The 26203-nt window shown below is 39.3% G+C and overlaps 1 protein-coding gene across 8 annotated transcripts in view; it reads right to left on the bottom strand.

The window, feature by feature from the left end:
- LOC134564858 (transcription factor RFX3-like) overlaps positions 1–26203 on the bottom strand; it is a 200054-nt gene that overhangs the window by 55192 nt on the left and 118659 nt on the right. For all 8 annotated transcript variants that reach the window (XM_063424112.1, XM_063424108.1, XM_063424110.1 and 5 more), the window contains 5 exons: positions 19390–19571; positions 18524–18643; positions 5841–5962; positions 1619–1731; positions 699–814 (listed from right to left, as the gene is read on the bottom strand). In XM_063424112.1, coding sequence (XP_063280182.1) covers positions 699–814; positions 1619–1731; positions 5841–5962; positions 18524–18643; positions 19390–19571 — 653 coding nt within the window. The remainder of the gene's footprint in view (positions 1–698; positions 815–1618; positions 1732–5840; positions 5963–18523; positions 18644–19389; positions 19572–26203) is intronic.

A 26203-nucleotide genomic window follows, 5' to 3' on the forward strand; every position in this document is an offset into this window, starting at 1 on the left:
CCCCTAAAACCACAACACAGGAGCTCTGGCCTGACTGAGGTGGGATGTGTGCCAGGTTTCTCCCGCAGGTGCATTCACTGGACCAAGAAATTGTACACGTCCCCATGGAAACCTGCACTAAGACAATGAGCACAGACAGATCGTGCTTGCCAGCGACCAGACACAGCCCTGCCTGATCCAACCCTGCTGAACCGGCCTGTCTGGTACCTGTCCTGTACTTGCTCTGCACCTCTTCCCCACCTCTTGGCCAACTGCCTGTCGCTTTGAAAAAGACTATAAGAAGTCACCACAACTTTACCACCTTTGAGATATCCCTGATGGAAGAAGACGGATCTATTGGCAGAGGACCATGAGGATTTCATCTCTACGTTGGTAGCTATTTCCCTCCCCCCCTTCTTTTTCCCTCTATCCTTTGTTTCTTTTTCCCTCTCCATCTATCACATACTGATGTTGTTGGCACTCAATAAAGTGCACTGCTGATGTGATTAATTTGAAGTCCCCTTGTGTGTCTTTTGCACTCTGAGATTAAAATGAATCTATCACGATTTTAGCCCACATTGGCTGGATCGTGACAAACGTGAAAAACTATTGATATCAGAAAAGGTTCTAAGCCTATATGCAAAACTAAGTCTTTCATTGATTTAACTCCTGCTGTTATATCATGATGGTGAACAGTAAGCAAAGATACATTTACTGACCTCCGTTCAATAATAGCCGCATCATCAGCTGGAGTAGAGGGAGAATAGCGCCAGAAAGTTTGCCACAATTTTTCTATAAGGCTAAACTGAAGATTCACAATAACATCCACTATTGCCTAAAGAAATATAAAATCAGTGCAGATAGTCTTCTAAGTGATTCCCCCCACAATTCTTTCCAGGGGTATAGCTGCCCTTGGTCATTTTGCAGAAAAAATATTAAAATGTATGCTTATAAATAAACATATAATATCCTTTTAAATAATTTTTTAGCGAAAATATTTACAGCTATCTGGACTAGTGTAACCAGAGACTAAGATCAGGCCAAGTGACTAAGATCAACCCTCCAGAAAAGAGCCTAAGCACATATATCAGGTGAATTCACTTAAACGGAACTTTTAACACTATTGCAAACACAAAGGAAACCCATTTCATTAATTTTTTTACTTCATTACATGCTTTAAAGCACCTTAAACCGTAATTTTAAAAGACATTATTCAATATAAAATGCGGCCTTAAGTTCTTAAGCAACCCACTTCTTTAAAACTTGAAGAAAAAATCAGTTTGTTTTTAACATAAACATTAGAAATAATAATTTAATCTGATTTCAACTCATAAAAATCCCAAAATTATATATATATATTATCTAAAATTTGTTTTATCTAAAATTCTCAAAACCTACACATGATTACATTCCAGTATCGGTATTCTATTACATGTTATTTTTTTTTTCTTGTTAAGAGAGAAATTTCAGGGGTCTTTTTGCAAATGTCCTTTCGGAATAAGCAAAATATTTGAGGATCACATAAGATACAAGTAGGCTGGCTGTAATCTGTTTTGTGTCAGTCACCCTTTTGTACTGATTCTCACTAGAGGACATGAATTTTCAAAGAATGATTTCTGTGAAAAGACATTTTTCTTACCTCACAGTGTTCTCGATAAAGACTTTGCAGTGATTTTATGTCCTCAAGGGTAGTACCATCTGGCAGAGAAGATATTTCAACTTCTCCAAACTCTGGAAGTACTCGAGATGCATCTGTTTCCATGACAACATAACAGAAGAAAGCTATTGCAAATGATGCCAATTACAGTTTGATTAGAAAACATTTAAGGACGATGTAAAGAAATAAATTCTAGGTCATAATCTCCAAAGAGGAATGTCATACTCAATATGTTTTAAAGTTGCAATAAAATTGTGAACAAACTGGCTAGCTATTTTTAAAACAAAAGGAAATGTTAAATTATTCTTGACAGGTAGCAGATAAATAAGATTACACATACATATTGTATCTGTATATAAAAAAAGATAAGACTCATTTTCAGGTTATTCATGTCAGTATATGAGATCAATATAATGTAATAGTTGTTATTTTGATCAACCAAAGAGTTTTTGCATTGCCATGCATGTTAGGGTTTAGTAGACTCAGCAGACTTTTATTTACTTGAAATTTAAAAGCCTTTCAACTGCAGCCAACATGTGCTTTTACTATTTCTCAACAGATATATTGGTATGGGGGGAAAAACGCACTGTCAACTTGGGGGACAGAGGAAAGGAAAATTCAAAAACCTGCTAACTATAGCCTAAGGTTCCCAATAATTTTGGTAACAGCAAGGATATGCCAAAAGATGTGATGCTTCAAAATCCGAATATATGAATTCAAAACAAAGTGTACAATTACTGCAATAACACATTTAATAAACATTTTTACATTAGCAAATGTAAAAGCCAGGATGCCATTGGCCTTATTGGCCACCAAGACACTGACATCTAAAGTTTAGTTGGCTGTTGACCAGCACCCCCAGATCCTTTTCCAATGCTTTCCAGCCACTCTTCCCCCAGCCTGTAGCATGGCATGGGGTTATTGTGACCCAAATGCAGGACTCAATACTTCATGTTGTTGAACCTCATTCCAATGGCCTCGGCCGATCAATCCAGCTTGTACAGATCCCTCTGCAGAGCCTTCCTACTCTCCAGCAGATCAACACTTCTGCCCAATTTGGGGTCATCTGCACACTTACAGAGGCACATTCAATCCCCTCATCCAGATCACTGATAAAGATATTAAACAGGACTGGCCCCAATACTGACCCCAGGGGAACACCACTTGTGACCAGCCACCAACTGGATTTAACTTCATTATCACCACTCTTTGGGCCTGGCCATCCAGCCAGTGTTTTACCCAGCAAACAATGTACCCATCCAAGCCATGAGCAGCTTGTTCCTCCAGGAATGCTGTGGGACACAGTGTCAAAGGTTTTACTGAGGTTTAGGTAGACAATATCCACAGCCTTTCCTTCATCCACTAGGCAGGTCACCTTGCCATAGAAGATCAGGTTATAGAATCATAGAATGGTTTCAGTTGAAAGGGACCTGAAAGACCATCTGCATCAGTTGTGTGACTTGTTCCATCATGTCTCTGTGATGGCAACTATGTCATAGTTTTCCTGCTGCACCATGGCTTCCAGTTCCTCCTGTTTGTTGCCCATGCTGAGTGCATTGATATAATACACTTGTGTTATTGATCCACTATCTTTTCAGGGGAAGAAGCTCTAATTTCTGCTTGACCATTCTCAGCTGCTTCTGTGGTTTCTAACACATCAATAACCCATGTATCCTTGCTACTGTACAAATCTCCATCCCCTACCTCTATCAAGACTACAGACTGAAGGATCTCATTAGCACACCATGTGTCAGTGGCGTGCCACCCCCAGGCTTATCGCCAGTGTTCCTGATTCTATTCCCTTCAAATCTAGTTTAAAGTTCTCTCAGTGAGCCCTGCTAACTAATAAGGATCCTTTTCCCCCTTTGAGACAGGTGTATCCCAGCTGTTGCCAGCAGGCTCAGTGTCATGTAAAACAACCCATGATCAAAAAAAACCAAATTCTGCTGGTGACACCTGGCTCAGCATCTGCATGATTTTCCTGTTTCTACCTCCATCATTCCCTGCAACTGACAGAATGGAGGAGAAAACTGTTCATGCTCCAGATCCTTCAATCAGTCATCCCAAAGCCCTGGGGCCCCTGTCTGTTGTCCTCAGACATTTTTTTGGACTTCATTGTTGACCACCTGAAAAACCAGTAATGGATAATAATCAGAGGGCTGTTCCAAGCTACAGAGTTTCTTGGTAATGTCTCTTACCCAGGCCCCAGGGAGGCACCAGACTTCCTTATGGATTGGGTCCAGTCAGCATCAGGCCTCTGTTCCTCTCAAGAGAGTCACCAATGACAATTGCTCTTTGTTTCTCAACTGAGGCAGTTGAGATGCAGGGGGTAGACTTACTCACCCTAGGCAACTTCTCCAACCTGGACGGACCTTTGTCCATATTGTAGTGTACCCATGTTGTATTTGTGTTCAAGAGGCATCTGGATGTGGCACTTGGGGATATGGTTTAAGGGTGATTATGGGGGTGCTGAGTTGATGGTTGGGCTAGATGATCTTGGAGGTCTCTTCCAACACTGATGATTCTGTGCCTGGTCTTCAAGTTCTAGAGCCTCATAATTATTGTATGGCAGCTGGGAAGGTGAGGTAGGCCAGGAGGGGATTTGCCTGCTGCCTTGAGTAGAAACCTGTTTCCATTCCCTCCCATCCCTTAGGTATCCTCCTTCTGCCTGGTGGTGAGTGTAAAGGATCCTTTTCTTGTGGCGTAGCCAACTGGTGCATTTGCCTCAGGAATGGTAAAGAGTGGCTCAACCATTCAGAGTCCCTGATACTTCTTAACTTTTCTACCTCCTCTCTTAGCTCTGCCCCTGGGCCAAGCAGATCATCCACTTCATCACACCTCACACAGCTGTTGTCTCTACTGCCATCCAATACCAGTGTCAGGCTCTGGCATTCCCTGTAGCCCAAGACCTAGATGGCTGCATGTTTTCATGGCAGCTCTGTCTGTGTCACCACATCCTTTCTGGCAAGACCAGAAGACATAGCTCCCCACCAAGTGTATACCACAGCTGAGCTCCTTCTGAGAAGGTAATGACCACCAACTGAGCTCTCTTTTTGAGCTGGTGAGTGACTGCCTTCTACCTTCCTGAACTGCTACACCCCTCCCTGTTTACTTACTCTGTGCCCTAGGAGCTGCTTTTGTAGGGGTGTGTCAGAGACTGGAAAGATCAATGTCTGGAGACATTTTTGGATGCTTGGAATATGTGTAGTAGGGGGCAGGTCCGGCCTTGCTCTGGTGAGGTGGTGCTCTGCCTTCCATACCCCCCAGCCCTGCAGTCTCTGTCAATCATAGCACACTGGAGGCAGCCCCTCAGTGTTGCCTAACCCAGACCCTGAGTGGCCGAGCAACTGAAAAACCCAACTGGGAGGAAGGCCCACAAAGGGCCATGGGTTTAAGAAGGCTGACCACAAGGCAAGCATGTTGTTCTTTAATCCTACCTTCATCTTGGAGTTTTCTATCTGTTACATTGCTGGAACCCAGGAGTTGGTAGCTATATGACACTTGCTATATCTTTCCTGTCTTTCTCCCTTTTCTTCTTCTTCTAACTTTCTTTTCATGGAACGTGACATCAAACGGGTTTAAAGCTTGCTAAGTTGAATGGGCTAAGTCAATGCTGTGATAAGTATTTTATGTTGTACTAAATCTTTTGCCAAAGTTCCTTGATTTTCTCTTTTTTGCCAGTAACCCTTTGCGGGATTTTTACCTCTTGAGAATATCTGGTCGGTATTTCTCCCTTATGTACCCAGAGCAAAGGAACCTCAGTTTAGCCCTGTACATTAAGTGTCCGGGGTGTTACAGGGTGGGGAGTGGACCTCATCACTCCTGACCTCACCCACACTGAGTCAGAGCTGCCTCTGGGTCAGAGCTTCAGCGCTTCCTGCTGGGAGGGGAAGGTGGCATGCTGAGGCACCTCTAGGTGCTAATTTTGAGGTCTTGCCACTTCAGGAACTCTCTCCACAGTCCCTCGACATGATCCTTGACTCCAGAGCATATCTGCCAGAGCAGTTTGTCTCAGTCTTCCCTGCACTTGCATTGGAATATATTTTAAATCTACCGTGCAAATAGATTTTGCACATATTTTTGTTTTATATCTGCATGATGAATATTAAATACTGCAGAAGTCTTGCAATACAGAACATATAGCTCCTACAAGTATCTTTTTGTTCTATTATCACTGAGACAACAGTATAACATCTTTTCATACCTAAAAACTGTTGATGATGTTGACTTTGGGCAATTATAGTTTGTTCAGCAGATGTGCCTGTCTGTTGACCACTTCCTGTGAAACCATCTGGAACTCCATCCACTTTCTGCACAGGCTTGTACCTACAAAATTATCAAATACAAAATCATTCTTTAGGGTCACTTTTTTTTAAGTGCCTGATTTCTGAGTCTCAATATATAGTTTTGCTAGTTCACACAAAAGAAAATAGTAACATCAGAATAATTGTAGCAAGGAAATGTAGAACATTGACAACACATAAATTTCATGAAGCAGATATCACAGCACAACTACCAATTTCTTGTGGAATTTGGTTTAAAATCTATACCACAAACATCTAAAGCTCATTTACACTAAACAGAAACACAATATTTCCTTTTCCAAAGGACTGGTCTTCCCAGGAATCAAGTAGCTCAAAAATAAAGGTTTAATCACCTAAGGAAGGGTGATTCATTTGTTGGAAGACAAAGTAATTTAAATAATTTTAATGTGTAACAAACTTCTCATAAGCTCAGAAGGTCTGAGAAGGCTACTTAAACTAAGTAGCTGAAGCAGAGGAGGTTCAGACTTGATATTAGGAAGCATTTCTTTACTGAGAGGGTAGTCAAACACTGGAACAGGCTTCCTACAGAGATGGTCAATGTCCCAAGCCTGTCACTGTTCAAGAGGCATTTGAACAATGCCTTTAATAATATGCTTTAACTTTTGTTCAGCCTTGAAGTAGTCAGGCAGTTGGACTAGATGATCATTGTAAGTCCCTTCCAACTGAACTATTCTACTCTATTCTATTCTGTTCTATTCTATTCTGAACTCTTCATCATTTAAGTCACAAAAAACTTTTATAAAGGATAAAAAGGACAAAGATACAAATAGGAATCCTGTTTAGGGTGGTCAGATGTTAAAACCATCACCCTGACAGGCTGAAAATTCTGCCTGCCATCTTCAACATAACTGAAAATTAATTCTGCCACAGCTATTACTGATAAGAACTTGGAACCTTGGTCCTTCTGAAGTAGCTCTGTAGCCAGAAGAAAACTAGAGAAACCTCAATGCAGAAAGCAATGCATGTGAACTGTTGCTCAAGTCTGAAATTGCAGATTGTAAAGCTTTGTTTTAACTTCAGAAACATCAACAAATTCCACTATGAAAATGCTCCTCTTAAGAAGCAGTTGAGTCAGATGTGAGAGTGTTCCCATTTTGATCTTATTAAACAGATAATAGGAATGTCCTATGTAGCTGTTTAGATTTTAATTTATGAGAAAGTTCCCATAAGAAGCAAGCATCCAAGGTTCTGGTCATTCTAGACATATATTTAACTATACAATAACATAAAGCATGTGATATACAACTGTGTTGATTTGGCATGGCCTGGTTTTTTGGCGTTGGCGGGGGGGGGCACAGGGGTAGCTTCTGTGAGAAGCTGCTAAAAGCTCCCATCATATCTGACAGAGCCAATCTCTGATGGCTCTGAAGATGGACATGTTGCTGACCCAATCAGAGAGGTTGTTAATGCCTCTGTGATGACATATTTAAGAAGAAAATCAAAACAGTACACTCACAGTTTTTTCCCCAGGGGTGGGGAAGCACCACGGCTGCTGCTGTGGCCACTGCCATCCCTGGTGCAGCCTGCAGCGAACCTTGCCTGCCTGGCTGGCCCTAGCCAACTGCACTGCGGGCGAAAAGGGCAGGGGCAACGGCGGTGGCTTCCCCTTCCCGGTGTCCCACATGAAGAGAGGTGTTAAATAGCACCAGCGCCACTGTCCACACAATGGCAGCAGGGCTGCCTGGCCAGCAGAAGAAGCATGACGAGCGATTCCCTGACGTGGAACCTAGACGAGATCAACTTCTCAGCGCTGTGGGATCTTGCAAGAATCTTTGACTTGGTGGAACTTGTTGACAATGGTACCTACAAGCAGCAGTTTTTGTTCTAGTCAGAGAAGAGGAGGAATTGAGGATGTGAGGGAAAACAACGTGGCGGCACCAAGGTCAGTGGAAAAGAAAGAGGCGGAGGAGGTGCTTCAAGCTTCGGAGCCGAGATTCCTCTGCAAGCCATAATGAGGACTATGGTGAGACAAACTGTCCCCCTGTAATGCACAAAGTCCATGGGGAATACAGAGATCCACTCACAGCTTGTGGGAAAACTGCTCACACCAGAACGGGTGGATGTTAGAGAAGGCTGTGGTCTAGTGGGAGACCCAAATAGAGAGAGAGGTCCCCTGTTTCCAGAGATAGATAGAGAGCGAGCCCTTGCTTTCAAACTCGAGCAGCTTAGCCTTAAAAGACTGCACCTGGTGGACAAATAACCCACACCACAACAGTTTTGGGATGACTGTTTTGCCCATGGGAGGGACCTCATGGCATAGCAGAAAAAAGACTCCTCTCCCTGAGCAAATGGAAAAAGATCTCAAATGATGAACTGACCAAAGCCCCCATACCCTTTCTTCCTGTGCTGTCGGTGGGAAGGACAGAGGGGCTAGGGGGGAAAAAAAGTGTTTTAAAGGCTTATTATACTTCTCATTATCCTCCTCTGACTCTGTCAATAATAAATTTACCTTATACCTTTAAATTTGAACTTGTTTTGCCATTAAAGTCTTTTTTTCTCCCAGTCCTTAACTCATGAGCTGTTTCTTAATTTTTTCTCTCTCCTCTACCCAACTGTAGCAGGAGAGAGTAAGTGAACAACTTCTGTGAGCGCCTGGCATTTGGTCAGTGTCAAATCACAACAACAAGAAGTATACTTTTCCAAAAGACACCTCTTGGCCCGATTAACATAGAGTATGATAACTGTAGGAATGAGAATACTTGAAAACAAAAACTTTTTTTATCATCTATATCTCTATGACTTTTATATGAAGTTAAGTTATTGTAAAGGCCCAGGATAAAATCCCAGGCCTGGAGAAATAAATTTTACAACTGTAATCAACTTTAAGAAGACTAAAGTTTAATCTCTAGTATCACAGTGATGCCAAATTGATTTTTGCCTTTCTTTCTTCTATATATTCTCTATATTCTTTACACAAATATTTGTAGCTCTGTAACCTATTATTGTCTTTGTAGTTAGCTCCAGTATTTTTCCCTACCTTTTTCTTACCCTGATCAACAGTAACATTGAACTCTTATGGATTAACTTCTCATCACTTGATAGATCTATTTGCAATCCAAAAACCCAATTTTTAAAGTATTTTTAACTTTATTCTCATTATACTTTAAAAATGTCTGGCAGAGGATCAATTTCTATTTTAAAATCAAAAGCAGTATGTTCACATAGTTCCACTAGTTTATACAAAATTTATTATTTCACAAATTTTTCAGCTCTGTGAGTAGAATCCAAAGTGCCTTGAATGCAAAAAGTAACGGTCCTTTGAGTTTCTAGGGTTTAAAAAGAACTTTCACACACACAAAAAAATCTAGATGCTAGGAGCCAGGATTATCCTACCACTTGCTCCAATGTGCTTTATCTTGGGGAAAAGTCTTAATTTTGGCATTATTACAGGTGACATTGTAGGAGTCAAACAGTTTCAACAGCTTTCATAGGATGGTTCCTGAGAAGTTGATGAAGCAGCTAAACCTAGGAACCATTTAAAAACACATGAAGGAGAAGATGGCAATTGGGAGTAGTCAGCATGGATTCACCAAAAGGAGTTCGCACTTCACCAAATTGATAAACTTCTACAATGAAATGACTGGCCTGGTAGATCAAGGGAAAGTTGATGAAATATGGGCTGGATGAGCAGACAGATAAATTGAGAATTGTCTGAATGGCTATATTGGGTTTATGTGGAAAAGTCTTGGTAGTGGGGGTCTGCAGGGGTAGCTTCTGAGACAGCAAAAGCTGTCCCCATGTCAGAAAGAGCCAGTTTCAGCCAGCTCCAACATGGACCCACCACTGGCCAAAGCCTGAGCCAATCAGACACTAGTAGCGTCTCTGTGATAACATATTTAAAAAAGAGTAGAAAATGCTGCACAACAGTAGCTGGGAGAGAGGAATGAGAATATGTGAGACGAAATTCTGCAGACGCCAAGGATCAGAGAAGAAGGAGGGGGAGGAGGTGCTCCAGGTGCCAGAACAGATTCCTCTGCAGCCCATAGTGAAAACCATGATGAAGTAGCTGTCCCCTTGCAGCCCATGGAGATCTATGGGGATGCAGAGATCCACCTGCAGCCTGTGAGGAACCCCCACCAGAACAGGTAGATGTGCCCTGAAAGAAGCTGCAGCCCATGGAGAGCCCACACTGGAGCAGTTTTTTTGGAAGGACCTGTGACCTTATGGGAGACCCATGCTGGAGCAGTCTGTTCCTGAAGAATTCCGCTCCGTGGAAAGGACCCATGCTGGAGTTCATGAGGAACTGCAGTCTATGGGAAGGATCCACATTAGTGAAGTTCATGAAGGACTGTCTCTTGTGTGAAGGGTCCCACACTGAAGCAGGTGAGGAGAAAGGAGAGGCAGAGATAATGCATTATGAACTGACTGCAACCCCCATTCCCCATCCCTCTGTGCTGCTGCAGGGGAGGACTTAGAAGACTTGGGAGTGAAGTTGAGCCTGCAAAGAAGCAAGAATTGAGAGGAATGGTTTTTTAGTTACTTTTATTTCTCATTATCCAATTTTGATTGACAATAAAATTGAATTAATTTCCTCAAGTCAAGTCTGTTCTGCCTGTGACGGCAATTGCTGAATGATCTCCCTCTCCTTATCTTGACTCATGAGCATTTTGTGTTATTTTTCTTTCCTGTCATGCTGAGCAACTTGGTGGGCAATTGGCAGTCAGCCAAGGTCAACCTACCACAATGGCCAGGCCCAGAGGATGATGATCAGTGGCAAAAAGTGTAGTGACTAGCAGTGTACCTCAAGGGTCAATACTGGGTCCAGTCCAGTTCAACATTTTTGTAGTCGTGCATTTCTGTACTCGAGCAGGTGTTTCTATATAAGGAAGTTAAACTAGAATTTTCTATAGCCTGCTCATTGCAATTGGCTCAGTACCAGCACAGACACAGTGACAGGGCTTTGGAAATGCACCTCAAAGCCTAGTGTCCATCTCATTGGGCAAAGAGCCAAATAAGCCCACCTAGACCATCGAGTATTAAAGAGCCAGCACAAGGGATGCACGGGGGCTTTTTGGGAATGCCTTAGCCTGTGTAACTGTGCTTGGTACACTGTGCTTGGCTTATCTCTTTTAATTTTGTAATGTTTGTTATTTTTGCTGTTATTAAAACCTTTATTTTACAAAGCATATCCTGAGAAGCCGTCTCGCTATTTTATTAAGCCATTTCTCCGCTGGCTGGACCCTCGGAGGTATTGAGAGAAATCTCGATACATGGCACTCGAACTGGGACCTTATATTAAGATACCTAGTTGGAGTTTTGCTGACAGAGCCCTCACATCAGCTAGGCCGTTTTGCTCTTGGTTTTCGTTTTTTTAAAAGCGAGCTCGTGGTGGTTTTTTTGGTCGTGAAAATAAAACCACACTTTTTGGGTCAAAAAGGCTTAGAGGGAGCCTTTTGACTGAACCCCTATACCGGTGAGAAGGGGTCATTGCCAGGACACCGATTCTAGTACGAGGTGGATTACTCTTCAGAAGAGAGAAGCTGCAGTCTAGCAGAGCTGGAGACAGAACAGCTAATCACCGAGTGACTTCAGAGAGTCAGGGACAAACTAAGAGCTGCTGGGTGATCACAAGAGCCATTCTGGTGAGTGAAATAGGGACCCAGCAATCAGTAGAACAGTGAGACATTTATTTTTTATTTTAATTATAATTTAGCAATTTAAGACTTTAATTTGAAAAGAAACACCTTGAAAGACTTGTAAAATAAGTCTATAAAAAACCCGAAATCAGAAACACGTGCAGTCTGGAGAAAAAAGAGATTTGATTGAAAAAAAAACTTGCAGGACGAGTTGTAATATACCTTTAAAAGGAGCAGAAACACGGAGCAAAGCAATTTAAAACATAAGAAAATCAGAGCGCTAATCAAGTAGAAGAAAAAAACGTGCTTTAATTCTGTAATCCCAAAAAGCGGTCTGTTCCTGACGCTGACCCTGAAAAGCAGACCGGGACCTGTCCGGAAAGCCCCGAACTGCTTTTTCCCCTCTCCTTCTCCCTCAGCACGGAAACAGAGCTGATACTGGCCATATTAGCAACGTTCCCGTCCCCTCCGTCATTCCCATTCCTTTGTGTTCCTGACGTTCTCCTACCAATAAACCTAAAAAGAAAAGCAAATTCAGAAGGTGCCGTGCAGAAATTTAAAAATTGCACCGAAAAAATATTTCCTTTGTGAGAAGCCACGTGCTCCCAGAGCATATTGCCTCGGCACAGGTTTTCCCCTTCATAGCCAGTACCATGCAGCTGTGCCTCGCAAGGCACGCCCAGTCCCACAAGTCACGAAGCTGCTCCCTATGAGCCGCGGGACCACTCCCCTTTTGTGGGCTGTGCTCACAGCCCCAGCCTTCATAACCACCCTCAGCTATAAGAGACACGCCCCCCAGTTCAAGTAACCGTGGGAACCACAGCCAGCATACAGCAGCAGCTTTGGCAGATACTGCAGTCTCTCTCTTGCCTCAAACAGCGGGAGACACACAGCAAACAGTAAAATCACTACCAGAGAGTCAAAGAGAAAAGCGAGGCAGAGCTGAGCCGCATCAATGGTGCCTCTCCTGGTGCGTAAAGGCTCTCTTCCCCCTCTGCAACCACCCATGGCCAGCAAGAAAGACAAACACCAGCCCACGTGAAGAGCCGTGCCGGCAGCAACAGAACCCAACAAAAACAGTGATATAATAACCCCAGTCCCAGCGCCAAAGCAACAGCTGAAAAGAAACCAGCACCCCGGGGCCAGCCCGGCTCCGGCGACAGAAGAGCAAAACAAAACAAAAGCAAGGACAGGTCAAGACTGAAGCAGTGAAAGTTTATCGTCGTCTAAAACCCACCAAGTAATTCCAAAACAAAAAGTTTTTCTTTTCTGTTTTGTCAATTAAGCAAGAAGATTGTAGTAACTTGCCCAAAAATTTATATTCCAAACTAATTATAAAAGCTAATTCCTAAATAATTTTTCCTTTACAGGAAAAGATTCTGCAAAAATATTTTGCTTGCTCATATCTTTAATTGAAATAGTTAATTCAAAATTCAAAATTTTTTATAAATTGCCCGTATAAATATTACAAAAAAAATCTCTAATTATTAAATTCATCTCTATAATTACATTGAAAACCTTTCAAAATTCATACACCTCTAAAAACAATTCGTTTTATAAATAAGTCAAGAAAATCTAAAATCTCATAACCATGTAGTAAAATCCTAACACCAAAAAATAAAAATCAGATTTTAAGAAAGTCTAAAAACTATATCTCAAAACCAAAAAAGAACAACTGTCTACATGTTTTTCAAAGTTCATATTTTATATTTACAAATTTTTATGTTACAAGTTTAATAGAAAAAGCAAAGACCTCTCAAGAAAAAGTTCTAATCAATTGTAAAATTTACATTAAAATACTAATCTTTTTCCTTTTTTCTCAACAGCAACTGTATTGTGTCACATGTTAAAGCAAACACTAAACTCCTAAGTTTTATAGCAAATAGCAATGTAACAGCGAACTTTTAACCATACATCTGTCATCAAAATACATCAACTCTTGTAAAAAGTGTCTCATATATCTGAAAGTTAAATTAAGACAATTGTGCAACCATGCCCAAGCTACCAAACACTAACTATGCCATCAATAGCAGCAAAAGTTAACCCTCAAAATTAAAAACAAGTATCATGCAATATCAACCATTTAAACAATTCAAACAAATTCACTTGTCTAACCACACACTTTTTAAAGTATGTTCTACCTCAACACATAAAGGAGAAAAGGACCAAAACAGACAATTAAAACATCTCTTGTAAACATTTCTCATTCCTAAATGTACAGTTCTTAAAATTACAGAAGTTTTTCAACATACCAAATTTACCACATATTATAACTAATTCATTCAAAAGCCAATCTATTGTTTAAAAAAAAGCACACAAATAGCTAAGAATGCTCTTTAAAAGATAAAAATGGGAGAGTGTGTAGTGCTTTCTATTATAGAAAGGTTGAACAAAGTTATATATATGTTTTTTAATCTCTCATATTCATAAAAATTCTGAAAACAAGACAAATTTTAGAGCCTGTCCTTTATGGCAGGGAGAGAGGTTTTGATTGTCTCCACAGGAACAGACTCTGTGAAAAATAGGGTTATTTAATTCATGTTCTATAAATGATTATAAGCTGGAAACTGTAATATATTGTATAAAGGTATGTGTGTATGCTCAACCCGCGTGTTTTACGGACTTCTGTAAAGCACCTCTCCTGATCTCCCTGGTCCAGAAATAGAAGGTGAGGACACGAGGCACTGATGAGACAATGAACACGGACCAACCTACCCCTGCCTACCTGCAGCGAAAATTGCCTCAAAAGCAAGGATTTACACTGATCAGTCGCCTACGTGCGGAGAAGTCATCACACACTTCTACAGCGGCGGTTAGATTACTCTAAGCAAGGACTTACTCTGGACATTAGCATTTGAATGGACCAGGGGACTTTTTCAGGGCTTAGTGTAAACACTCTTAATTGCCGGTGCTTAGCAGAAACAATGGGAGGATTGCTGCCGAGGGGGGAAATAAAGTGTATTTAAGTTGAGCCTCTGGATGGGCGAAGGTGTGTACCCAGCTAGAGACACAGACGGCCAGGGTCTATGTCTATGGGTCACCCTTGACTCTTTTTCCCGAGAGAAACTCTGTCAAGTAAGTGTCGCTGTTTGTGTGGGTTTTTTCTATTGCTTAAAATTCTGTGATTTAATTCCAAATTTTGTGATTTGAATTTTTAATAAACCAAATTATTGAATTTAGAAATAAATTGTCCTAGCATTTATAACAGACTCTAAGAAAGTTCCTGCAAAAGAAGTTGAGTCACAACTACAAAAGAGGAAAGGAGAGCAGAACACACCTGAAGAAGAGCATGCAAAAAGACACGGAGTGACCACAGACCGTGTCTTCAAAAAGACTTCTGCATTTTGACACAGCCCAGCACTATAGACACTGAAATACTTTTGAAGCAGAGACTTAAGTTTTATAAAAGTTGCACTGTTAAAATTTTTGAAGTTATTATTGTCATGTCAAAATTGTTTGTTGTTGTATGTTAAAAGTTATTACCAAATCCTTATGCAGAAGAAAAAGAAAATATAGTTCACTTGAAAAAGTCTCCCCAAACAAAAAAGTAAAATAAGATTCATATGTAATTTGAGACTAAATATTAATTTTAAAATATTAATAATTGAAATATTGGCTAACAAAAAAGAAAGTACCAAATTTAAAATTTTGTAATCCATAAAACTACAGCTTAACTATAAACCAAATTGTTAGATGACAATAAGTTATTGACACAAACACAATTATCAACAAAAGTGAGAATTTTTTCAAAGTAACTATTTATCTTTTTTTTCTTTTTTTAATATGATTTTACAGGGTGAGATGTCATGCATTTCTGTACCTGAGCAGGTATTTCTATATAAGGAAACTAGAATTTTCTATAGCCTGCTCATTGCAATTGGCTCAGTACCAGCACAGACACAGTGATAGGGTTTTGGAAGTGTGTCTCAAAGCCTAGTGTCCATCTCATTGGGCAAAGAGCCAAATAAGCCCACCTAGACCATTGAGTACTAAAGAGCCTGCACAAGAGGTGCGCGAGGCTTTTTGGGAGTGCCTTAGCCTGTGTAACTGTGCTTGGTACACTGTGCTTGGCTTATCTCTTTTAATTTTGTAATGTTTGTTATTTTTGCTGTTATTAAAACCTTTATTTTACAAAGCATATCCTGAGAAGCCGTCTCGCTATTTTATTAAGCCATTTCTCCGCTGGCTGGACCCTCGGAGGTATTGAGAGAAATCTCGATACATTTTCATTAATGATCTGTATGATCAGGCAGAGTGTACCCTCAGCAACTTTGCAGACAGTGCCAAAACTGGGAAGAGTGGCTGATATTACAAAGGGTTGTGCTGATAAAATTTATACAAATATACAGTTATATACCAAACTTCTCAAATATATACTAAAAATGATTCATAACTGTGGCAGAAGTCTTAGTTTAGAAATATAGTGTTTAAATATGTAATGCAGCTTAATGCATGCTTTTTTTGGTTTGTTATTCTTACATGTACCTCTGAGGTTTAGTACATACAGGAGAATCTTTAGATCTATTACAATAAACAAGCAACTATATGGGTCAAGCTTTCCCTCCATACACATTTTGGAAGAAAATCAGACCAAACTGTATCCTAAACCCTGCAAAATAAGGATATAAACAGAAATAAAAAGTAAAAGGAAATATTTCTGCATGCTAGAGAACAGCAAAATTATATTAAACATGTTAGAATAGTAAAATGCTGGTGTTTTATATATATATTTAAACTTTTGTTCAAAATTACTATTATGTTAACCATAGTCCATTGTGGTACAAATATTAGGAAGACATCTGATCTTGCTTTTAAAATGTCTATTTTCCCATCAAACAATTTACATCAAAACCTTCAAAGTTGGCAGTTTTTATACAAAATGTCTTGAAGGTAACGGTTCATAGATTTCAAATTTTTCCAATGAATTTTTTTTATTTTTCTGTTGGATAAACACCTCTTTTCTGAATAGTATATTAGTATATCTGATTTTGCACAGAAAACAGAGAGTACTAAGCTTTCCACCTTGTAAATATCACACAGTCATTTTAGCTCCTTACTCTCTGCATTTCATCTGTTTAGAATGCCTGGGATTTGGAAATTTATTTTACTGAAATCTTTGCACACCTAAATTGATTTAGGGAATGAACAAAGATCTTCAAAACTACTTTATATAGATACTGTCGGGATGGAATGAATAAAGCAGTTCCACACTATTTTCATTAGTATCCAGGGAAAGGAAAAAAGGCAATGGGCACAAATTGAATTGCAGGAAATTCCACTTAAACATAAGAAAATTCTTTTTTACTCTAGGGCTGCTTGAACACTGAAACAGTTTGCCCAGTAAGTTTGTGCAGTCTCCACCTTTAGAGAAATTCAAAACCCAACTGTACATAGGCTCAGGCGACCTGCTCTAGCTGACACTGCTTTGTGCTGCAGGTGTGTGTGCATGTGGACTAGACAATTGCCAGAGGTGCCTTTCAACTAAATGACATTTTCTCTTTTTCAGTTTGTGCCCATTGCTCATTGTCCTGTTACTGGGCACTGCTGAGAAGAGTCTGGCTTTGTCTTTACTCCCTCCCATCAGGTATTTATACACATTGATAAGATACCTGTGTTGCAGGAGTACTGATTTCTATCTCTGCCACACCCACACCTGTGACTGGTATGGATCCCATTGACCTGGACCCCAAATTATGGATTTGCTTTCTGTCTTGACCTTGGATCTGTCTTGCCCCTAGGGACCTACCCAATGATCAATGGACTGTGTCTGACCCTGGTTGTCCTCACCAGACCCAAGTCTGATTTGTGGACTGACTTCCTGGCTGGACCTTGCACCTGTGTCATCACCACAAATTTGTCTGGTAATCTGGACTCTCGGTTGAATCTGACTACTATCTCCAGATCTGCCCTGCCCTGCTCACTTCACTTGGATACTGCAGGACTAGACCCAGGCTGGTGAGGTCCCTGCTGTGTATACCATGGTACTCAACTCCCAACTCCCCATTCCTTAGGGAGAAGCCAGCCCTTGCTGCTCCCTGACAGGAAGACAGTTTTGAAAGCCTTGCTGAAGTCAATGTAGACATAATCCACTGCTCTCTCTTCATCCATGGAGCCATTCACCTAATTTTAGAAGACTATTGGGTTGGTCAAGCATGATTTCCCCTTTGTAAATACATGCTGACAACTCCCAATAATCTTCTTGTTCTTCATAGGTGGGCTTTGGTTTCCTAACACCATCCCTGCACACTCAGTCTACATATATAATAGAGAGAGAGTCTATAGACAGACTATATTCCTCCTGGGTTCCCTGACCTTACTTCCACCTCTTGTATACTTTCTTTATATGTTTGAGCTTTGTCAGGAGCTCCTTTTTCATCCATGCAGGCCTCCTTCCACCTTTGCTTGACTTCCTGTATGTTGTGACGGACCATTCTTAAACTTCAACGTGATCCTTGAAAAATAAACCAGCTCTTCTGGACCCCTTTGCCCTGAAGGACTGTCTCCCATGGGATTATTCCAAGCAGACCCCAGAAGAGGCCCAAATCTTCTCTGCTCAAGTCCAGGGGTTTGATGCATCAGTTCTTGCCAGGAGGACATCAACACAAAGCTGAACATAATCACAAGTTTTTCTATAATTTTTTATATGTGCTGAATAAAGAGATGAAAATGAACAGCAGATTTTGAAATTCAAAGCTCCTATTACTTTTTTTTCCCATCTTTTGAGAAAATAACCCAAGACCACCAAGAAGTGTCTGTTCTGAAGAACTGAATATTTTACTTTTTTAATCAATTTTTCAAATTGATGAGTTTTTAGATATATCTACTGATATCAGACTCCAGTGACATCAACTACTGAACTGACAAACGTTTTTTCCCAAGAGAAGTTAAACAATTTCCATTAGAGATTCAACTTTGCCACATAAATGCAGACAGATATGGTTCCAAGAACTGGAAATATGAACAAGTAGTTTCATATAACACTATACCTCTGTTTCTGCTGCATAGGTTGCTGTCTCATAGCCATATATTGCATGTCCTCTTGTAGCTGATTAAGAGGAGAATCTGGTTTGACACGAATCCCATAATAATGGTATTTAGAGTTCCCCCTTCATGAAAGAACAAAAATAACATTGTTTCTTTTGTATATACATCACACGTTAACATTTGCTTTGACTGGTAAACAGTACATAAAAGTTAGGGTTGTCTTTCACTTTGGTATAAAACTGATATAACTCTACCAGCTTCTGGAAAACAGTTCACTTAAACTGTATTTTCCAGCACTTTACTGTTGGGCTTCATTTAAATAGAATAAGGTAAATAAAAAAACAACTAAATGACATGCAGTCATGGTGAATAAAACAATTTCAGTGCTTGTGAGTGAGGGTTTGTGAATGTTTTACTAACTAATCAACTTCAGTCCTGGTCAACTAGAAAGAAAGAACAGATTTGGGCTATCTGTGTTCATGTTTATGAGAGTGTCTATATCGGTGTTGTTAAAGGCATTGCCCTGTGTTAGCTTATGTGGTTAGCTGTGTTAGTGTCATGTGTGTGTTTGCATCTTTGGAACACATGTTCAGTCTCGCTACTATCTGGACCTGCAAGTGGAAACAGCAGAAACTGCATCCATTGGACTGAGATGGAAGATATCTGGGTCATAAGAGTACACAGAATCTGGCTATAGCAGACCAGGAGTCCCGAGTCCTGAAGTCTGCTGGATTTGGCAACTCCCTTAACAGAAAGGTTTTTAATATTTTTATTTGCTTATTTCCTTGCTTGTTTTTAACATATGAGCTTCATGTACACAATTATTATTGATATTTTTCTGTTAAACTAAGATTTTATTAATGCAAACCTGGTTCCCAGTCTTCTGGTCCGTAATCCCATGAAGATTGACCGTATGAGTTTTCCAAATGAGGCAGCATTGACTGGATCTAACTTGTGCTCCTGACAATGACGTAAGTAATGGTTGTAAAGGGTACTTCTAGGGAGACTCACTCCTTCTGCAGTTTCATAGTTGTCTAAAAGCCATTGGAGCTATGTCAAATATGAAAGAGTGAACATATGTAAATTCAGTATTACTCTACTTAAAACCCCCAATTAATTGTACAACACAGAACTCAGATATTTTTTTTGAACACTCAAGGCCTGTTTAATACACTGACTTTGTTCTTCAAGCAAATATAATCTCTTTAAATCTCTTTCAATGCTAGATATGCCATGATGCCTTTGTTTTGGATTATTTTTTTTTTTTAGGTTTACAAGGAAATAACAAGACTCATGGCACTTGTGAGCTCAGATAGCTCCACTTCTAAAAATATCTCAGATTCAGTACCATATATTAACATATTATGAAGTTATTTGTGCTTTGGAGAAAAATTGCTGGAACTCCAAATAAATAAAATAACCAATGACAACTATATTAATTGCATGAAAAAACCCTAATAGAACTAAGTTAATACATTTTAAATTCTGGAATGATATACTATTTCTCTTCATATGGAATTAAAAAATACAAATTTTTAAAAAAAGTACAACATTTAACTGAATAGGGTTTATTGTCTTCTAAATACAAAGAAACTATCAAACATAAGGTAAAAAGCAATCTAGATGACATGAAAAATAACTTGTATAGCTATAAAGCATCATGGGCCCAATCTCTTTCTGTTGTAGCCTGTTTGCTTTTGACTTCTAAGAGGAACAGAATTAACATTTTTTCCAGTATAATTTATTGCAGAATTTTGGTGAGTAATTTTGGAAGCATTTAGGCAAATAGTTTCTAATGCATGACTGTACATTTGTATAGCAAAAATAGCCACTAACACAGATTTACAGAATATTCTGAGTTGGAAGGGACCCATGAGGATCAATTCCAACTCTAGTAAATGGCCCATACAGGGATTGAACCCACAGCCTTGGTGTTATTGGCACCATGCTCTAACCAACTGAGATAATTTCAGAGTTATGCACACAAAACTCAAGTAAAATGGTCATTTTAATGACATTTACCAGTATAAGAGAAAAAAAATGGAAATATTTTTATAGTTTTTATTTATCAGCAGTCCTGACTAATGGGGGAGGTCCCATTTGACTAGAAGTTAGCAAACCTATAAGGAGGGCCAGAAGGAGGATCCAGGGAACTACAGGTCTGTCAGTCTGACTTCAGTGCCAGGGAACGTTACAGAGCAGATCATCTTGCATACCATCCCATGGTACATCCAGGACACCCAGGGGATCAGGTCCAGTCAGCACTGGTTTAGGAAAGGCAGGTCCTGCTTGACTAACCTGATCTCCTTCTATGACAAGGTGACGCACTTAGTGGATGAAGAAAAGGCTGTGGATGTTGTCCACCTGAACCTTAGTAAGGCCTTTGACATTTCCCAGTGCATTCTCCCGAAGAAGCTGGCTGCTTATGGCTTGGACACGCATACTGTTTGCTGGGTAAAAATCTGGATGGATGGATGAGCCAAAAGAGTGGTGGTGAATGGAATTACATCCATTTGGTGGCTGGTCACAAGTGGTGCTTCCCAGGGCCCAGTATTGGGGCCAGTTCTGATTAATATCTTTATAAATGATCTGGACAAGGGGATTTAGTGCACCCTCAGTAAGTTTGCAGATGACACCAAGTTGGGTGGGAGTGTTAATCTGCTGGAGGGTAGGAAGGCTCTGCAGAGCTTGTATGAGGTTCAACAAGGTGAAGTGCATAGTTCTGCACTTGGGTCACAACAACCCCATGCAGCAATACAGGCTTGGGTAAGAGTGGCTGGAAAACTGCTGGTCAGAAAAGGATCTGGGTGTGCCAGTTGACAGCTGACTGAGCAAGCCAGTGTGTGCTCAGGTAACCAAAAAGGCTGATGGCATCCTGGCTTGTATCAGCAATAGTGTGGCCAGCAGGGTTAGGGGAGTGATTGCCCCTCTGTACTCTGCAGCTGTGGGGCCGAACCTCAAATCCTGTGTTCAGTTTTGGGCCACTCATTACAAGAAAGACGCTGAGGTGCTAGAGTGTGTCCAAAGAAGAGCAATTAAGCTGGTGAAGGGTCTGGAGCACAAGTCCTATGAGGAGCAGCTGAGGAAACTGGGGTTGTTTAGTCTGGAGAAAAGGAGACTCAGAGGGGACCTTATCACTCTCTACAACTACCTGAAAGGAGTTTGAAGTGATGTAGGTGTCAGTCCGTTCTCATAAGTAACAAGCAGTAGGACGAGTAAATGGAAATATAGGAAAATTTTCTTCAATGAAAGGGTTGTCAAGCATTGGAACAGGCTACCCAGTGAACTGGTCAAGTCATCAACCCTGGAGGTGTTTAAAAGACATGTAGCTGTGGCACTTAGAGACATGGTTTAGTGGTGGACTTGGCAGTGTTATTAGTTGGACTGAATGATCTTAGAGGTCTTTTCAAACCGAAATGATCCTATGATTCTATATTTAACTTATGGGGTTTCAGCTTTTTGAGGATACTATCATTTTACTTAGCTTACCCCTTCCTTCCACCATGGTTTCATATGCTTGGAATTTCCCTTTAATTTCCACTTGAAGAATTTCCCAATTTTGTTTTCATCTTGTATTTACTAATTATTTAGGAAAGTAAGTATGCCAAAATGAATTAGAATGAACATCCAAATTTTCCAGGTTCACAAATCTTACAAAAAGTCTGGATTTACTTTGAGCATCTGATAAATCCCCAAACCATGGATTTGGTTTTGACATTTGGAACAAAGTTTTATTCCAGTATGTTGGACCCTCACACAATTGTTTAATCCATTTCACTTTAGTCCACCAAAGTAATTAATATGACCAAGATATGTGTTTAAAGTACAGTAAAATATATAATTATGTGACATTGAATATGCTACTCTGCAGGGTTACTTACTAATAGATCACTGAACAAATTCTGTTCTAGTAATGTTCCATATAACTTGTCATTCACAGAACAAGAATGTCAATATTTTAGTGCACATTACTCCCGAAATAAGTTTCCACTCTGACCCTTCTTTATTGCAGAACTATTAGTAAAAATTAGATTATAATGAATATATTGGACATACAGTTCTGTTTAAGTCAATTGTGAGCAATTTACTGAACACAATACATGAAAAATGAAAAAAAAAATAGGAAAAGATTTACTTGAGACTTTTCAAAGACCATCTTCATGTTTACTTTCTTACAGAAAACATCACCAGAGCTATTATGCTTAGGTTTCTAAACAAGAGCTCTGTGTAAAGACGTAGGAGAAGCATGATCTAGCTGTTTGCAAGATGGATGTAGATAATGTTGCAGTTTAAATAAACATTAAAAAGTGCAGTTCATCATCCTTATATCAACTTTTAGGTATAAATGCAGTCTTAAAATTCACAATTTTTTATTAACTTGAGCATTTACAATTCTGAAACAAAGCCTAGGAAAAAATATTATAAACTTTTACCTTTACATGAGTGTATTATCAAAACCATTTCACTATATCTTAATTATATCCTTCAAACTTACCATTTCAACTATACTAATTAGTTTATGGAATATGAGCAATTCGTTTTACCTCACAAAGTAAAAAATTATTGACAAAACCCCCCAAATATTTCCAATTTAACTTCTAAATATAGTATTACATTTTTTCCAGATTAATTATAATTTATTATGATTCATTTCAGTGCATTTTACTAATGATCTGTATTTGACAGATATTCTTTCAACCACAGCTTGGCATTAGTCAACAATGGGAAAGCAAAACCCAAGATAAGTACAAAGGATATTTGCTCCAGGGTGAAAATATTTCAATTAAAAAAGATTGACATGATTATTTGGCAGGTTACAGCCTTCAAAGAAGAATGCCAATAGCTGAATGCCATGTAGAAAAGTGAATAATCTGCAGACATGATAACATTGCAAACAACCTTAAATACATTTTTGTATTTGCAAAAATCTAATTCTAAAATTGAAATGTCTACACTTTGACTTGTTGATTTGTAATATTAACAACATTGGAATGGTATGAAATGGTTTATGCAGAATGGGTAAATTGACTACAACTTCAATGAAACTCCAATATTTAAAAATCATTAGATTATAAATTAGCCAACTCAATCACATACAGAAAGAAATCAGGAAAGGAAATAAAATAAAGGAAAAATTTAAAAAATCATTAAAATAAACAGGTATTAATTAAGGCAACAAGATGCCAGCTTAAGCAAGAAGATAGGACTAAAACCATATTTACTGTACATATTTGAGTCATAATTCAATAAAAGTTTCTAAAAAAGGGAAAATATCCAGTGTTTGATATGGGTTCCATTAATTTCTTCCAAAATGACTGAGGCTAGGAAAGAACATTTATTACAGCAAGACACCTGGAGGTCTTTTTTCCACAGAATCCACAATAGATCCCTCTACTTGTCTTTCAGTAGTTTTGAAAATACCTCAAAACCGTTAAGAAACATCATAATAAGACTACTATAAGACAGATGCAAATCTCCTGATTAGAAAGATATTTTCAGAAAGTCATAGGATAGTTTGGGTTGGAAGGGACCTTTAAAGGTCATCTAGTCCAATTCCCCTTCAGTGATTAGGGACATTTTCAATTGGATCAGGTTGCACAGAGCCCCATCCAACCTGACTGTGAACACTTCCAGGGATGGGGCAGCCACAACTTCTCTGTGCAACCTGATTGTTCCAATGTCTCACTACCCTCATTGCAAAGAACTTCCTTCCTTATGTTCTATTTAAATCTATCCTCTTCCAGTTTAAAACCATTGTTCCTTTTGCTGTCACTACAGGCCGTGGTAAATATCTTTCTCATAAGCTCCCTTTAAGTACTGAAAGGCTGCAATAAGGTTGAAAAACCTCAACTCTCTCTGCCTTTCTTCATAGGACAGGTGTTCCAGCCCTCTGATCATTTCAGTGGCCCTACTTAGTGTAGCAATGTATTTGCACAACTTTGGCCATTCTGTGTACCAGCCAAAATCATTGTAGATAACAAGACACCTGCAGTCTTGTTTTCCAGAGTTCTCAGGAATTCATCAAGGTTGCAGGGAAAACAACAGGATGAAAAATAAGATCAAAGAGCCTGAGAAACTGTCTACAAAGAATGTAAACCCTAGATATAGGAGGTTCAGTGTGACAATGGACACTTGACCAATTAGGTGACCTGAAGGAGATGAACCTGCCTCTTGAACCAGCGACTTGGCCAACCAGGAGTGTGTACCCACGTGGGCTGTAGATTTTAGAGTCTATAGCTGGGATTGTAAAGTAAACAATAAATGGCTTCTGTTGAAATCATATTGGTTCTATTATTCAGTTGTCCAAATCCCCCTGCAACTTAGACTCTCTCTATTCCACTGTCTAAACCGTTGATGAAGATATTAAATGGCAATGGTCCTAGTACAGGCCCTTGAGGGACACAACTCATTACTGATCCTTGTTTGGACATTGTGCTGTTTGCCGTAATGCTTTGGATGCAGCCATCCAGCCAATTTCTTATCCATCTAAGAGTCTACCCATCAAACCCAACTCAAATTTAGCAGCAGGAATGGTGTGGGGGCTGTATTGAAGGCCTTAAATATGTCTAGATAGGTGACATCCAGACCTCTCCCTTTATTCACCAAATCAGTTGTTCCATTGTGCAAGGCCACTAGATTAGATAGGCATGATTTGTCCTTGCCAAAGTCATGTTGGCTGTCTCTAATAACCTCCCTGTGTTCCATGTTTCCTCCTCTTCCAGGAGGATCTGTTCCATCTTTTAACTAGTGCATTACATAGGAAATAGGGGAATACAGTGTTCTGATGTAGAAAAGCTTGTCCTTTATGTGTTATTGCTTTCATTATGAAGATTCTGGATTTCCTTGTCAGATTCAAGGCAGATTTAGCAATTCTTTGTATATCTAAGTTTTAATAGATATTTTTGGCATTTTGCAAAAAAATTTATCACCCATTTAATTATGATGCTAAAATAATTTTAGCATGTTTCTAGGTTGCCTCACCATGATCTAAATCTTTCTTCACATTTTACAGCATTCAAATTCCTTCACCTAATTTTAGCATTTTCTAAGAAAACTAAATTCTCTTCCAAGAAATTGTACTGGCTCCTGCTGTCTTTTTCTACCATGATGATGAACTTTTACAAAAAAATTTTGGTCTTCACCTCCATATTGCCACATTCTTGGGGGGGAGAGGGGGAAAATGTCAACAAATCAAAATAAGTATATAGACTGTACCCAATATACTCATACATTCATATTACAATCAATATTTACTTTTCTGTGGTAAAGAAATACAAGAATCTGAAAACATATGTGAGTTTCTGTTTCTTAGTAAGGCTACAAAGCAAAAAGGATGTAGTATGTATAGAAATTCAGCAGCAATTAAAAATACAAAACTATTTATACCAGCTGAAGAAAAACCATTTTGTTTGCACAACATTTCAAGAAAGACTAGCACTATTTAAAAACAAACTGAAAATTAAATTTTGAGCCTTACTCCTTTACCTAAAAGTTATATTTAACAGCTTTACCACTATATTTGCAACTATCTTTTTATGCAAATATCTTCAGCCTTTTATTATGGAAAATTCCTAACTACAGGATTTGCAAAGACAGAACAAAGCCAAAGGTAGAAGAAGCAAACATATTAGACACTAACAGATTGTTTTAATTTTTAAATCTCATGAGATGGATCTGCAGAA

This window comes from Prinia subflava (assembly GCF_021018805.1).
Source record: "Prinia subflava isolate CZ2003 ecotype Zambia chromosome W unlocalized genomic scaffold, Cam_Psub_1.2 scaffold_22_NEW, whole genome shotgun sequence".
Lineage (NCBI taxonomy): Eukaryota > Metazoa > Chordata > Aves > Passeriformes > Cisticolidae > Prinia > Prinia subflava.